Here is a 15,662-nt window from a genome sequence, read left to right as displayed (position 1 = left end):
AGATAACATGTTGCAAGACACTTTTTTAAAATCTAGCCATAATTTGTTATTATTTTAATGCTTATGTAAACAAAAAGTGCATATTGATGCTAATTTTATTTGTTATTTGCTGGTTAATGCGTGTAAGTCTTAAATTTCAATCTTTATGATCTTAAAATGTCTTAAAATGGTCTTAAATTTGACTTACAAAAGGTCTTTCATGAATTTTTGTCTGATAAACAACCTACTGGTTTTGGGGTGTTTTGCATAATTGGTTGTTCCAGAAAAAAATTGTTCTTGCCACCTCATAGTTACCAGTAGTTTAATTTCTACAAATGGTGCAAACTAGGGGTGGGCGATATGGCAAAAATATCATATCACGATTTTTTTCAGGAAAATCACGATTCACGATTTTATCACGATTCCTTTTCCTGTTGGTTTTACTATTTTGCAAGTGACTGAGCATCACAGCCAAACTAATGTCCCTATTTTAAAAACAAAGCCTTAGGTAACAAAATATAAAATAAAAAAGAATGGCAGACATTTAGGCCAAAGTGGCGAAGATAAAAAATATTTGTCATTTTCTTTGTTATTAAAAATTAAGAACAAAGATACACATACACAACTTAATATACAAATAAAAAAAACAGTGCTTTATTTTTTCAGCTACAGGTGTATTTAACAGCATTGAAGAAAGTAATTAAATGAACAAATATGAAAATAAAACACAACTTCACTGTATAAATTATACATTGATTCTTATTAAAGCTACTATTAAAGTTCTCAGTCAAGAGTGAGTGAGATGCTCTTTGTATTTTGTTGTTTTATTAACAGGGATAGTTCTCCCAAAAATGTAAATTCTCTCAAGCCGCTTTAAACCCGAATAAGTCTCCCTCTTCTGTTGAAAATAAAAGTTATTTGGAGGAATGTGGGGTAAACAAACAGTTGATGTACCCCAGTGACTTCCATAATAGTTTTTTCCTACTATGGTAATCAATGGGGACCAGCAACCGTTAGCCACACTCCTCAAAATATCTTCTTTTGTGTTCAGCACAAGAAATAAATTAATACAGGTTTGGAACAACATTAGAGAGTGAGTAAATAATGACAGAATTTTTATTTTTGGGTAACTGTCCCTTTAAGGACAAGCGGCAGCATGTTTACTATTAGGGCTACTGTCACTTTAAGATCTGCGCGCAACGAGTCTACACGCATTTGACAAGGCAGATTTTTTCTTCATTTTTTCTATTGTTCTTTCACTTTAGACATAACCAACTTTGTTTATGTAAACCTTGTGTGTATTTGACAGTATTAGCGCAATAAGATAACTTAGTTCAGTAACGGGTGCTGTTAGACAGGCTTTTAGTGCATGTGCGCGCGTCGGGTCTATTGCGCTCAGAAAAGCGCCCGTTAGAACAGCGCATCAGCAGCGAATGACATGTTTAAACGGCAAGGCTTTAAAGCACATGCAAATAATTCATTTTTATGAACTACAGTGTCCCGTTCCTCTGCATTTCATGTGGATATACGTCGTGCTGTACAGTATGTTGAGACGGAGGCGCCAGAAATGCAAACTGATAAAATGGACGATCCTACGATATTTCTTCAAAAGCAGATCGTGGAGACATTTTAATCGTCCACGATCAAAAATCGTAATATCGCACACCCCTAGTGCAAACTTACATTTAAAAAAATGTATCTTATTATCAAATTATCAATTTGGTAATTTTGTTGTAATAGCTTGCACACACACATTGAGGCTTTATTTGAAACTTTGAACTAAATTTACAACAACAACAAAAAAGAAGTAAACCGTTTAAATTAAAACAATAGCACAAATGAATACAATATAATAGGGGTTATGCGCAACATTCTTCCGGGTTCTACAAAACGGGTATAACTACTTCCGGCTGTCAGCTACTGAGGTAAACACAGCGTAGTAATAGCGACCTTTTATAGCCTGTGTTTACAGGAGCTACCCATACTATCAATTTCCGATGTACACCGTATTGCCAAACGGACGTCCAGAGCCCCGAGTACTCTAGGATTTAAGTTTTACGCCTCTTTTTCTTTTTTTTTTCTTAGTTTTACTCTAAAGTTTGATCATAAATAAGAATGTTATTATAATAAGCAAAAATTAACAGAAAATTAACAATTACCTCAGAGATCACCGCACCTCAGAGATCAAATACCGCTGCGGAAGTGAAAAGCGGAAATGCTTAGACCTGTTTTCCGGCCCTATTGACAAATTTTCAGGTGGGTTTAAGATGATTTAAATTCTGTTGTATTTCTTACAAGAATACTAAAGTAATCAAATTAAATACAAATTAATGCGTACAATTAAAGTTACAAAAGTTATTGCCAAGAGAAGCGAGTGATTTTCTGTCTTTTGCAGCAGGTTTATTAGGCTGCTGTCACTTTAAGAGCTTATGCACGGATCCAATATACTGTTACACACACAGTACGTTTTCTCTCAGCTGTTCACGTTCTGAAATGGACTGTTTACCTGAATACTCTGCAAGTCGCTCATTTTGACATCATTTTGTGTGTATTTGATGTTTAACCTGTTAGCCTTCAGCGCCACTTTTGAAAAATCCCCAGAAATAGCATACCCAACCTAAAAAAGATTCAATTAATTGACCCTTTGTCCTAAAAGCTCAAGTATGGTCTCATTTGAAAGCTGACACCTGGCACTTTATTGGAAATGTAGAATGAATTATTGTCATAATGAAAAAAAAATTATGAATAGCTTCAAAGTTGTGAAAGTTATTAGAAATTTATTTTTATGAAACATCTTCATGAAAATTAAATTGAAGTTGGCCCGTCAGCACTCTAGAAATGCACTCCAGCTAAAGCCACATGTCTGACCATGTTATATTTAAAATTTGAAGGTGATAAGTCTAAAACTCTGTATTTTGTTAAATGTTTTTCAAGATCATCTCAAATGACTTTATTTTGAATTGACTCTAAAATGCAAACTTGTGTTTATTGTCATCTATTAGCATCTATTCAGTCTATTGTCTCTATTGTTTTGTGGTGCAAACGAGCCCCATTCAGTGTCACTCTCTCCTGCACACATTTACACCTTTCCAGCCGGCTTATGGCCATAAATATTCTTTTCCTTTGTCTCCATTATAATCGCTAACGACTGGCTAATCACGGTGTTTCACCCCCTAATTTCTTTCATAATCTTCACTTCACATTTGAAACTGTATCAAATGCCTTTCTTAAATAAAGAAATATTTCAGTAAGCATTCCGATTTAGAAAAAAAATCATAAAAAATAACAGCTAGATGGCAGGTGCAACTAGAGAGCTAGCTAGCATGTTAGCTTAGCACACCATCAATACACGACAATTTATGAGATTAAAACCCTGTTTGTGCTCCAAACTTACTTTATAGTGCAAGTCGAGTGTTTTAAATAATCTTCTATGAGCTTATTTGGCTTCAGAAAAGAAAATCAGACAGAAAATATATGATTTGATATTATTCTGCACTATTGTAAAGTCTATACCGATTAGCATTACATTATACATATAATCTATTATTATAAAAATACCTGACATGGCTCGAAGAACACAGGTAAATCAAATATCATTGCAATCATGTTTATTGTCTTCAAAACATCTTTATCTGCATGTTATAGCGATCTCTGAAAGCTAACGTTAGCTGTGTTTATGTCAGTGACGTCCTGGAAGGTCACAGGTTATTTCTTCTTCGTGAGCTTTCATATTTGGAAAAAACTGTGCATAGAGCGCCCTCATTCTGCTGTATGGATTGAAAACACAGTACATCAGAGTATCCAGCGCTCTTTATGTATACATCGACGCATTTGGATATAAATTCAATAAATATTATTCCTGTCTATAGAAATATGATGTAAACCTATGATAATATATCAATATTTCTCCAAATCTGCACATTTGTGAGCCAAAAGCCCTGAGGAACGTTGTTTTGTCACGCGTTCTCAAGACAACAGCACCGGAGTTTTTTTCTGAATGGAGCAGCTGACGCTCATAATTCATATTAAAGGTATCGACTCATTTTTTCATTACATAAATCCTGACACAAATTAAGACATAACTGTCACTATAAGTTTCTCAGAATACAATAGTCGTCAAATACTGAAACGTGAGACTTATATATTTTTAATGATGTATAGTTTGTCAAGGTAATAACATTAAATCTGATAGTAACTTTGAACTATTTAAAAAAAAAAACGCTTCAGAGCGTCCTCGCTCTGGTGAAGGTTAACAGGTTTAAGTGCAATAGGCCATGACAAATTATTAACTTTCATCACAATCTATTTGAGAGGCGCGTCACTTAAGAGAGGCGCGGGAACTTTCCCCAGGAACTAGGAGCTTTGGGCTGGTACTCTGTGTGTTTACACCGCAGGAATCAGGGTCTAAATGAAGTTCCGGATAAATATTCCCCCCTCAGAAAGTCCCTGCTGGCGAGGTAGTACTTTTCAAAGTTCAGGAACTTTCGGGGGCGAGACTTGTGCACTGAACATGCTGATTGGTTGTCTTCACGTCTCATTTTGATTGGATGACTCCAGCATCATTCTATTTTAACCGGCATTTTAAACAATCTATTGCGGTTCGTGGCTTCATGCAGTAAGAGTTGTCTGTCTGCAAATATGGAATAAAAAAAATAATAAAACACAGCTGGAATGACGACAAGGTTCAGGCTTTATTAAGCGTATTTGTGTAACAGGAAATTTTCTGCGCGTTCGTCTCAGCCGCCTCACGGTCAATGTCCGCATCGTCTAATTTTATAGCATTACGAGCTTTCGTATCAGTGCTCGTCTCTTTTCTGCCGTTTTGTTAATTACCTCGTTAGTAAACCAGTACATCACAAACAACTGCAGCACAGTTTGAATCTCCTCCATACTTATTATAAATGTGGCGCTCAAAACTGATTACTGTCCGTCGCAGACAGTGGGAGGAGCAGTTGCGCGCAGTTTATAATATTCCCGGTACTTTAGACCGCGGTGTAAACGCAGAAAGCAACCGGTCTGGGGCAAAAAAAGTTCCTGGGGCAAAAAAAGTTCCTGGGACAAATTGTTCCGGGTAATTTCGGTGGAAACGCGGCTTTATATAGATCAGTGGTGCGCAACTCTTCTGGTGTGAGCGCGAAACATGCGAGAACGAGTCAAATCATGCACAACACCATCCCTATTCAACCAATGAAGGAAGTGAGTGACAGGAGGCGGGTGTGTGTAAAATTCACCGTCAGAGAGAAGAGAGCAAGAACGCGCAGCCGGCATCAGTGTATCGATACTGCAGAAACCGAGTATTGGAACCGTTTCAGATATTTCACTATCGATAGTGAATATACAGTATATATGAAGCAAAATAAAATAAACATAGCATGTTAACAAACAAACGTCTTGCCGTCTTCTCAGGCTGGAGGCAGCGGTGGAGGGCGCAGAGTCTCGCTTCATGCAGGAGCCAGAAGAGGAGAGCAGTGAGGAAGAGGAGGACGAGTTGAGTCCGGAGGAGCAAGGTGAGACACGTGACTCTCTCTCTCATGGCCTCAGATTCACCTCTGCTTCCTCTCACACTGATTACACATTTACACAGCTCACCGCACCGTCAGCCAGGGGCTCAAACACACACACTTCTCCACTACTCTCTCTTTTCAGGTCTTTCTTTTTAAACTCACAATCTTAGCGTTACACTTAAAGATATATACATATGAAAACTTCTGTAATCAATGTATGAAAACCAGTGAAATTCCACAATTCGTATCAATTCTTATATATTATTTAAAGCAATAAATATTGATATTTGAACAAATTTCAATAAAGCAATGACTCGGGTATTTGTCAGCAAAGTGAACTCGCGTTTCTCAAGAATCTTTTAGAGAACAAAAAACAGCAACAGAGAAACAGCTCGCGCACATCATAACAACAACAAAAAAGTCCTAAAAGTAGACAAATATAAAAAAATAAAATAAAAACTCAGATTATTGTATTGACAGTCTAAACCAAAATTAAACTCCAAACATAGGACACTAATGCATGCTCTTGTGAGGCTGTAATCCGTTATAACCACAGGATGGCTGTGATAATTCATCCATAATGTGTAGTAAAGACAGGAAATAAAAGCCTAGGTTATAGGGCTATGCGATATAGCAAAAAAATGTATCACGATATAATGTTTCATATCGTTCGGGATCGATATTTAATGACTTTTTTTATAATAACCTTTTTTTTTTTTTTTTTTTAGAAAAGTAGAAAAGTTTGAATTTAAACGTTTTACCAGTCAAAAATAAAATGTACACAAATATCATCTTTATGTCTTTTATTAAGATAAAAAATTAAGCGTTAAAGAAACTCTTACTTAAAATGTAAAAAAATGTGTGCAATGTAAAAGTGTAAACATAGAACAATCAAGGTGAGCTTTGAGGTAGATCAACATCTGGTTCGATACAACACATGGTGTCACGGTTAGGTACATTTTAGGTACAGCAAAAAGAAAGAAATGCCAAAGATTTTTTTTTTTTTTTTAGAAAAAAATATTTTTAAATAAGTGAGTTTTCCTACATCTTGAAACTTAGTTTTATAAATGGGGGTAAACTTTGCAGGATGAACAAATAATGTTTTGGTCATCACATTAAAAATAACATTTAAATATGATAATATTTGATTTTTGAAGTACTATTCCTACCGAACTTCCATGGTTACCTTACAGTTAGTGTTACTACATTACATCCATGGTGAATGGTGCAGATATGTGGACTTAAAGCCTATAACTAGTTCGTTCACGGCACAATGTGTCTCCTGGTTTCCACGTCAGCGCTGTTTGATCCGCTAATAACGGAGAAATGTGAATGCTTCTCACTAGATCTCGCAGCGATGTTATTACTTCAGTGGCGAATTCAAGCGCTTTCTTTACTGGATCCCATAGCGCTGTGTAGTAGCAGTGTGGCTTGATCCAGATCGACTCGCGCTGTATTGGTCCAAACTCAGAAACGGTCCGTGAAGCACAAAATAATAGCGCGCTTTCATTACGCTTGCCATCTGATGTTGGGCAGCGCACGCGCGCATTTGAATGGAAATATTGAGCGTTATATCGAACATTTTTTTATCGTTACCGACAATGGTGTACCGTCGATAAATACCGATAGTTTTTTTGCATATTGCTATCGAGTCCGATTTTGGGAGCTATTTTTTTTGCATAAACATCTAGATGCACTACAGTAATGATAATGAAATATTTTTAAATATGATATATATATATGAAATATTTACTTGTGTGCTTAATTTTTAGTGATTTTTTTTTTTTTTTTTTAAAGTTATCATTTTAAGGCTGTGCTTAAGAACAAGAACAAAATGGTATGTTCTGTTCTTTGTTTAATAAGAACAAAAGTTTGACGACATGTCTTTCCCTTGATCGCTCGTGATCAGCAGATTCTGGCGTTTAGAGCTGTGTGTGTTCTGTGTTTCCTCAGCCAGAAAGTCGCAGTTTCAGATGATGAGGAAGATGCATTATAATGAAGGTATGAACATTAAACTAGCCCGACAACTCATCGCCAATGAGCTGGAAGAGGAGGAGGACGAGGACGAAGAGATGAAGGACGACACAGAGACCGAGGACATCAACGTTGACCCCCCGCAAGATGGTAAATAAGGAGACATTTACACAGTGTTGATGGGATATATGTCATGCTCCTGATCTGCTGAAACATTAGCACAGGTCAGCCATATTTGAACAGCACTATTGATCTACACATGTAGTCCAAGTCCCGACCAGGAGTAATTGCCATGTTTTTGGATGTTTGTGTTGAAAAGCTGTAAGTAAACAGAAACTTTCACACGCCCATCATCTATTGTTGTGTGAGAAGATGTTTAGTTTGTTTGTACTGAGTGTTCAGCCACAGTCTGCTGACCACTAGAGGTCCCTGGAGAGTCTAAGGGTTTCCAGATGCTCTCCAAGATCAATTAAGGACAATGTACTTAAAAATAGAGCAGAGAGTTTGCTCCTCAGTGCAGCTTGATGAGTCGGGCATCACTGTTTCTGCTGTTACTTGTGTTTTTTTGGGGGGTTGGTGATTTGAATAAACCCATAACCCTTCATATTAACCCTATTAATCCCTGTAAAGCTTGACTTAAAATAAGTTAAATGTTTTTATCAAATGGTTTATTGAACCAAATATGTGATCCTGGACCACAAAACCAGTCACATGGGTCAATTTCTTGAAATTGAGATTTATATATCATCTGAGAGCTGAATAAATAAGCTTTCCATTGATGTGTGGTTTGTTAGGATAAGACATTATTTGGCCGAACTATCTGAAAATCTGGAATCTGAGGGAGCAAAAAAATGGAAACATTGAGAAAATCTCCTTTAAAGTTGTGCATTTATGTTCACGATTGTGCTGCATTCACTCACAAAAATACATGTTTTATATATTTACGGTAGGAAATGTACTAAATATCTTCATGGAACATGATCTTTACTTAATATCCTAATGATTTTTGGCATAAAAGAAAAATTGATCATTTTGAGCCATACAGTGTATTGTTGGCTATTGCCCCGTGCGCCTCGTGACCGGTTTTGTGGTCCAGGGTCACAAATGTAAAAAAGAAAATGCATGTTTTATGTTTGATTACGGGTTTTGTATGTATCATATTTGATGCATTATTCTTTTATGACAATTTATTGAAAAATAAATTGGATTTCAAAGGAACTTTTAATAAATTACACTTTACTATATATTCACATAGAAAACAGTTTTACATTGTAACAATATTTCACTATATTACTGTTTTTACTGTATTTTTAGAGACTCGTTTCAAAAGCATTTAAACTGTACCAACCACAAAATATCTAAAGGCTGTGTGTGTGTGTGTGTGTATGTATATATATATATATATGACCCGCTCTGGCGAAATGAGTCGGAAGTCGCAACGTTCAATTTTAAGATATGGGCCGATTATGTGGAAAACCAATGAAATAATAGATTTTTTGTGTGTGCTAATTTCAAAGAACAGACATTCAAAAATAATCTCCCAAAGTTTCGTAGTCCAGATAATTGAGTAAAGGTATTTAAATGACTATTAAAGTTTACAAAGTTTTACTAAATTCGCTGGAAATGAACATTGTTTTTCTCGACTCCTCTCGTCAGCTCTGAGCATGTCCCGGGTATCCCCTGAAACCTCACGATCTCTGCTCTCCAAATATGGTGTTACACGTTGTACAGAACCAATCAAAAAGCTTAGAAACACAAACGCTGATCATTTGTTAATGTGAAGCCCCGTTTCGACTGACCGGCACGCGATTGGTCCAGCCGTCCTCCTGTCAGACTCGCAGCGCTCTGTGTAAACAAGCTAGCAGATCTCCTCAGAAAGATGAAATATTATTAATTTGAGAAATGTCGTGTTATATATTAATGTCTTTGGTCAAATTAAGCTGTAGAATAAATAGTTTATCCCTTTAAATGTAATGGATTTTGAAAGATATCAACAAAAAACGGGCAAATAACGTAAAAAGCGATTTTCTCAGGTTTTCAATTGGAAAAAGAGGACAGACGATCATAATTCAAATGTGCATATCTTTACAACCATTCAAGGTATGACTTTGACTATGATATCATTTGAAAGCTTATGGTCTCCTCTTTCCATTAATAATATCAAAATCTCAGTTTAGAAATTTGGGTCTCTGTGACTCATTTCGCTGGATCAGATCACACATATATCTATATATCTCTGCACTGCTTTTTCTTTACAAACGTAAAAGCTTTGACAGTGAAATGAAGTAAAACGTCTCGTTTGTTACAGCTGATTCCTTGGATTCATAAGGATGTCAAGACTGGTCCTCGACTCCTGCCTTGTCTCATGAACCTCTGGAAGGCGCGGTGTCGTCGCCGGTTTGGGTTCAGCTCCAGGATCCCCCCCACCCTGTGTATCACACCAACACCGCAATGCCACGCATATCAACCAGCTCCCTCATTTGCCAAACGTTTATCGCCATCATGCTAAGAATCGAGACTGTTATCAAACCGCTCCAGGCCTGGACTCCTCCCTCGTCCTGTGGCCGAGAGCGTGGGATCTCCAAGCCAAGTGAGCTTGTGCCCAGCGAACCACACTGATTCTCTTATTTCCCAGCACCACTGTTACTGACACTGCAGTAACTGAGTTTAATGCCATTTGAACAAGCTGGTGGTTTAGCATGCACTGGTAAAGGGGGACTGATGTGGTCTTGGGCTCACACACACACACACACACACACACACACACACACACACAGCCCGTATTAAACCGCTCACATGAGCTCTACTGTATGCATGGCTTCTGAAAACCATGTTTAATTACATTGGCACTAATTGTATTTGCCCTGTGTTTGAATTAACAGGTGAGTATTATATACCTAGCTGTACAACTACTGATCAGTGGACTGAACCCTACGGTTGTCTGTTGCTTTTCCAAAACTACAACGGCTTTAATAGATGCTGAATGGATCTGGAGGTTTTTTGTCTTGGCGTCCTTATTGAGCTTTGTTTGTTTTGATTGCCTTTTTTTAATTTTATTTAACTCTAGTATAATGGGGTTATTTCTTTTTGTGATCACTGAAGAATATAATTATAGTGCAGTATCAAATAAAATAAAATAACAATAAATTTGACCCGAGCAAATTGACCTTTAAAAAATGGCTGTTATTCTGGTGTACTTCGTCAATTTATAGTCAAACTCACACTCAATATATGCGTGTTGTATGTATATATATATATATATATATATAAAGAAGCTAAATGGGTGAATGTCGGAAAACCTTGCAATAACTTGTCATATTTGGCTCCAAAGTCAAAAGGAAAAAAATAAATTATATTTTGTATAAAAATGTTTTAGTACCATATATTACAGTAATGAGTCAGAATCTTTTGTGCATTGCGGTGAGCTATCGTTACTGTAATGCACAAAAGATTCTGATGCATCCTATATTTGGACTCATTACACAAACAAAAAAATATTCACTCATTACTTTAATGCAAAAAAAAAAATGTAATTCAGAATCATTACCGTAATGCAGAACAAGTCTTACTCGTCATCACCGTAATGCTAAAATATCGACTCGATAGCAATATGCAAACAAATATATTTGCTATTGAGCCAGATTATTATTTTATTTTTTACATAAAACATCCATATGCATTAAAGTAATAATGAAATATTTTTTAATATGATTTAAATATTTACTTGTGTGCTTAATTTTAATGAAAAACAAACAAGTTATAATTTTAAGGTTTTTTCTCGCTCTTTTTTTTTTGTTTTGTTTTTTTGATTTGGTGAAAACAAAATGAGCTGTATATGTTCTTGACGGGTTTTATGAAATCCACCCAGATATCGACGCAGCATTCGCTTTTTGGAAACAGTGCTTCAATGCAACCGTATCTGCCTGAATGCATTTTAAAGCATTGTCTGGCTAATGTATTTATTCTCAACCTAAAACCAGCAGAATCGTTCATTATTAATGTTTTCTTTCCATCATTGTGGATGTTAAATCATTTTCACATGCCCTTCCCTTGACTAAATGATGTCAAAAAAAGTTTAATTATTGCAATATCTCATAAACAGTGCTGACAACACTGAACAAAAAGCACATTTATTAATTGGTTGTCGATTTTTAATGAAAAAAATAAATAAATGCCTGGTTTTGTCCTTCATGGATTGCACACACACTTCAAGTCAAATATAGTTTAATCTTAAGTTTGTACATTCTCAAGCACAAATGCGTTAAACAAGTGCTTTTTGACTATGTTGAACTTTCTCCGTTTGTATTTTGTGTAATTTGGCCATTTATGTGTCAATTTTATTCCTCAAGATTTGTTTTTCTGTTTCTTTATCTTAAATCGATGTGCATGTTCTTCAAATGAAAATGTGCATATTTGTCATCATTAAAATGTTGGTACAAATTTGTTCTTTGAAATTTGTTTTTATGTAATATAAATACCATCACAAAAAAATAATATGCGAACCTCTTTATATTTGCATAATTACTCCAGTAAACTGCCAATACTGTCATCAAAGTGAAAAAATAAATAAAAAATTATCTTATACTGTTATTAAAAACCCATTCACACCAACAACGATAACTGTAACGATACATAAATTAGCGACGTTATCTGTATTAAAGGGGTGATGAACTGAGAAATACAATTTTCCTTGAGCTTTTGACATATAAGAGCCGAGGTCATTATACTATATGAATATCCTATAAATTTCAGAACTGAAAACTTCCTTGTTAGTCCAATAAAAGCTTTTATTGACACCAGGTCCAGCGAACGACAGGTTTATCAGAGTGGAGATCTGTGACGTCACAGGGTATCAAACCCCGCCTCCGCAGAAGAAGATCGACGCCCACTTCAACACCGCCTGTTTAGCCCCGCCCACCGATCCACGCATTACATGCAACTCATTATAATATGCAAAACTGTCATCCAATCATAGCAGTGGGCGTTTACTTCCAAGTCTTCAATGCTTGGCCCATAAAAACCCAACGTTTCTTTCAGGAGCTCAAAACCAGGGTAGAAAATAGCCGAATACTTATTAATTTTGATGTTTTGAATGTAAAAACCAAGCGAACGTCATAAGTTGACCTCAGACAACAATATAACAAAATTACAAAAGCCAGTCCATCGCCACTTTCTAAGTATAATGTCTTAAATGCTCGCTTCTGATTGGCTGTCCATGTTTTATCGGTCATCAGCTCTGAGAAAAAAAAAAAAAGGTGTTCAAATTCACTACGCTTTCCTTATGTTCGGGGCTGAAAACAGCCACTTCTTTACACTGCTGTGAAAATGTATCAGATAAATGTTTTTTTCAATTTTTTTTTTTGCATAAATCTATTAATCAACCTCAGTCCTGTTCAAAACTACTAAATGTTTTAAAAAAATTCAGGATTTTAACTCTTTAATTCCAAAATTCCAAAATTATGTCACTGATTTGGGGGAAAACACACAAAATGACTTATTTTCAATATAAAATGTGATTGTGGACTGGATTTTTTTTTACCTTTTATCACAGTCTTGGACATGTCAAAGATTAGAAACAACATTGGTTTTGATGCATTGTTCGTTTTCGTGCAGCATCAGATATTAACTTTTTCTCCCTCATTTACGGTTCGTGGCTGTTTTTGCCCCATTGACTTCCATTATAACCACATTTTTTGATTGCAAAACCATGACACCATATAATCATGCATTTTTGATTAGTGGTGGTTTTCCCTGTTGGGAAGAGGTAAAATTTGTAATTTTTACTGTTTGATTACCAACATTCTTCAATCAAAGTGTCATCTTTTATGTTCAACAGAAGAAAGAAACTAATTTTTTGGTGAACTGTCCCTTTAAATGCAGTGTTATCTTCTGTTTGTATGCATGTTAAAATGTAAAATGGTTATCGTTATAGTTATTATATCTTTCCTGGTGTGAACGGATCTTTACACTGGCAGAGCCTACCACATAATATTGATTTTACATTAGTAACAATAATTAAAGTAAATATTTCGGCAGAAAATAGTTACCATTGTGATTTTTGAAAGGGTATTCAAATCTATATATTATTACGTTTTCTCAGAAATTGTATAAGAGATTTGACATGACTCTGCTCAAACTGTCAGAAATAGCCCATTAGATGGCAGTATTTCACAATGAATAAATAAATAAATATAAGCAACGAAGACAAACTTGATCCATACATTAAAATAACTGGAAAGAAGGGAAAGTTTTAAAACAATAGGCTACATATAAAAACTACAAATAAAGCATAAAGATCGATGCACATCAATTATTTGTTAACATGTTTGTCTTTTCACTTTGAATAATGGTGGGTGTGAACCTTTTCCTCAAACGTGGATCCTGGAGAGCTTTGCTAGTTTCCCGAAACTAAAGTCAGTGTCTTTCCTTAACGAATTTCACAAGATATCGAGATAATCTGAAGCATAATGCTGCAACGAAACGGTGTATTATGTGGAGGAGTGTGTCAGAGAGGACTTGGAGAGAGGATTGGATTCGTTGGCCTGTTTCTGACTGTGTTTCAAATGGGCAAATGTTACTTACTTACGTTTTCTGAGACTCAACCCCATCCTCATCCTCTAGATGGCGCTCGACGGCTCAAACAACCCGATCTGCCATCGAGCCGCATCACATCTCAAGACTGTTTTGGTCTCACTGAACACATATGTGCACTAAAAAGCATAATTATGTTAGTATACAACATTCAAGGATTGACACCTGACGTAAAGATAGATGAAAATCCACCCCACAATATTTAAAGAAAAATCGTATCCACTATCAACAAACGACTGTGATTGGTCTATCCCGAACAGCGCTGAGCAAAGTAACAGGTACCACGTGACATCATTGATCGCTAAACGCTGAATTGTAAAAAAAAAAAAAAAAAAGTATAACTTACTGAGAAAATGTAATTCGCACAGCGAAACGTGGATAATATAAATATTAATACAATTATTTGTTATAATTAAATATGCTGTGAACGATTTCAGCCGTTTTCCCAATAACGACACGCCCTCGCTACAACGCCCCGCCCTACAAAGCAACCCAATCCAATCCAATTTCAGAGCACATAATGATTGACAGGCATATCGTTTTCTGATTGGCTAAAACTAAGCCCCGCCCATTATATAATCGACCGTTACAACCGAGTTGTCATTCTACTCAATTATTCCGTTTCTTTTCTTCAGGACGAAACTCATGGGCAACTATGCAGTCTAGATAGGCAGCGCACTTGTTTTTTCAGACACTGCCCGTCTTTGCTCTTCATTTACACTCATCAGCTCAGTCCACTCGCTAATTCTGGAGGAACTACATCTTTTAAAAATCATTTCTAGCGCTTCACGTCCAACTGACACGAGCGTATCAGACTGAATCGCTCATATGTGGAGTACATTTGGGATTCTTGAGTGATTTGAGCAGAAGTTTGAGCTGTTATTGGTTTTACAGGAGCTAATGTTAGCCTGCTAGCTCTTAATCTGTTTATTAACCTCATCAAATCAACATGAAGATCACTGTGGATTTTGAGGAATGCCTCAAGGACTCACCGAGATTCAGGTGAGAAATACCTTTAAATGTATACTTATTTAATATTCATGATTGTTTGTTTTGTGTGTGTGTTTTTTTTTTTTTTTGTTTTTTGTTGAAAGTATTGGTGAACTTTAGATTTAAACTATAAAATACAACGTAAACATACACTTAAAGAGTAAACATATTGATTTTATGCTGTCAATGGCTGATTTGATCATGCATGTCTTGGGTGTCTCAGATTTGATCTTGTATATTATTTGAGTGGACAGACAACTTAAACATTAACATATTCACATATTTACATAATGAAATGAAATTCACGACTTATCTATTTGAGCAAGACATTTAAAGAGACAGTTCAACCAAAATTAAAATGAATAAATTATAATAATAATGAAAAATACAATAATTTATTCACTTTCAAGTTGCTCAAAACCATTTTTTTCTTATGTGGGAAACAAAAAGATATGTTTAGCAGAATGTTTAATGTATTTTTTCCCTCCATCTAATAAAAGCGGATGGGGACTTGAGCTGTCAAGGTCTTAAAGAGACAAAAAGCACATAAGAAACAGTCCATATAACTTGTGTACTATCACAAAAGCATGATACAGTGTTTCAGAAGACTTGAAATATAGTACA

The 15,662-nt window shown here is 35.7% G+C and overlaps 2 protein-coding genes across 6 annotated transcripts in view; both read left to right on the top strand.

Annotated features, from left to right (window-relative positions):
• ppp1r2 (protein phosphatase 1, regulatory (inhibitor) subunit 2) overlaps positions 1–13,512 on the top strand; it is a 36,480-nt gene extending 22,968 nt beyond the window's left edge. Inside the window, exons 4-6 of the mRNA XM_079592843.1 lie at positions 5,386–5,486; positions 7,437–7,607; positions 9,766–13,512. Of these exons, the coding sequence (XP_079448969.1) occupies positions 5,386–5,486; positions 7,437–7,607; positions 9,766–9,785 (292 nt within the window). The 3' untranslated portion in view covers positions 9,786–13,512. The remainder of the gene's footprint in view (positions 1–5,385; positions 5,487–7,436; positions 7,608–9,765) is intronic.
• A 1,117-nt stretch (positions 13,513–14,629) lies between these two features.
• LOC306988903 (arf-GAP with coiled-coil, ANK repeat and PH domain-containing protein 2) overlaps positions 14,630–15,662 on the top strand; it is a 62,371-nt gene continuing 61,338 nt past the window's right edge. For 3 of the 5 annotated variants that reach the window (XR_013795522.1, XR_013795523.1, XM_079594081.1), the window contains exon 1: positions 14,651–15,050. Coding sequence is in view for 2 of the 5 variants with exons in the window: in XM_079594081.1 (XP_079450207.1) it covers positions 14,998–15,050 (53 nt within the window). In the remaining 3 variants the exon portion in view is untranslated. Of the gene's footprint in view, positions 15,051–15,662 lie in introns of all 5 variants that reach the window. The other 2 variants (XR_013795521.1, XM_079594082.1) reach the window with 1 other exon arrangement.

The sequence above is a fragment of the Phoxinus phoxinus genome, assembly GCF_949152265.1.
Source record: "Phoxinus phoxinus genome assembly, chromosome: 20".
Classification (NCBI taxonomy): Eukaryota; Metazoa; Chordata; class Actinopteri; order Cypriniformes; family Leuciscidae; genus Phoxinus; species Phoxinus phoxinus.
The sequence above is the reverse complement of the archived record's forward strand: the minus strand, read 5'-3'. Positions and strand labels throughout refer to the sequence as shown.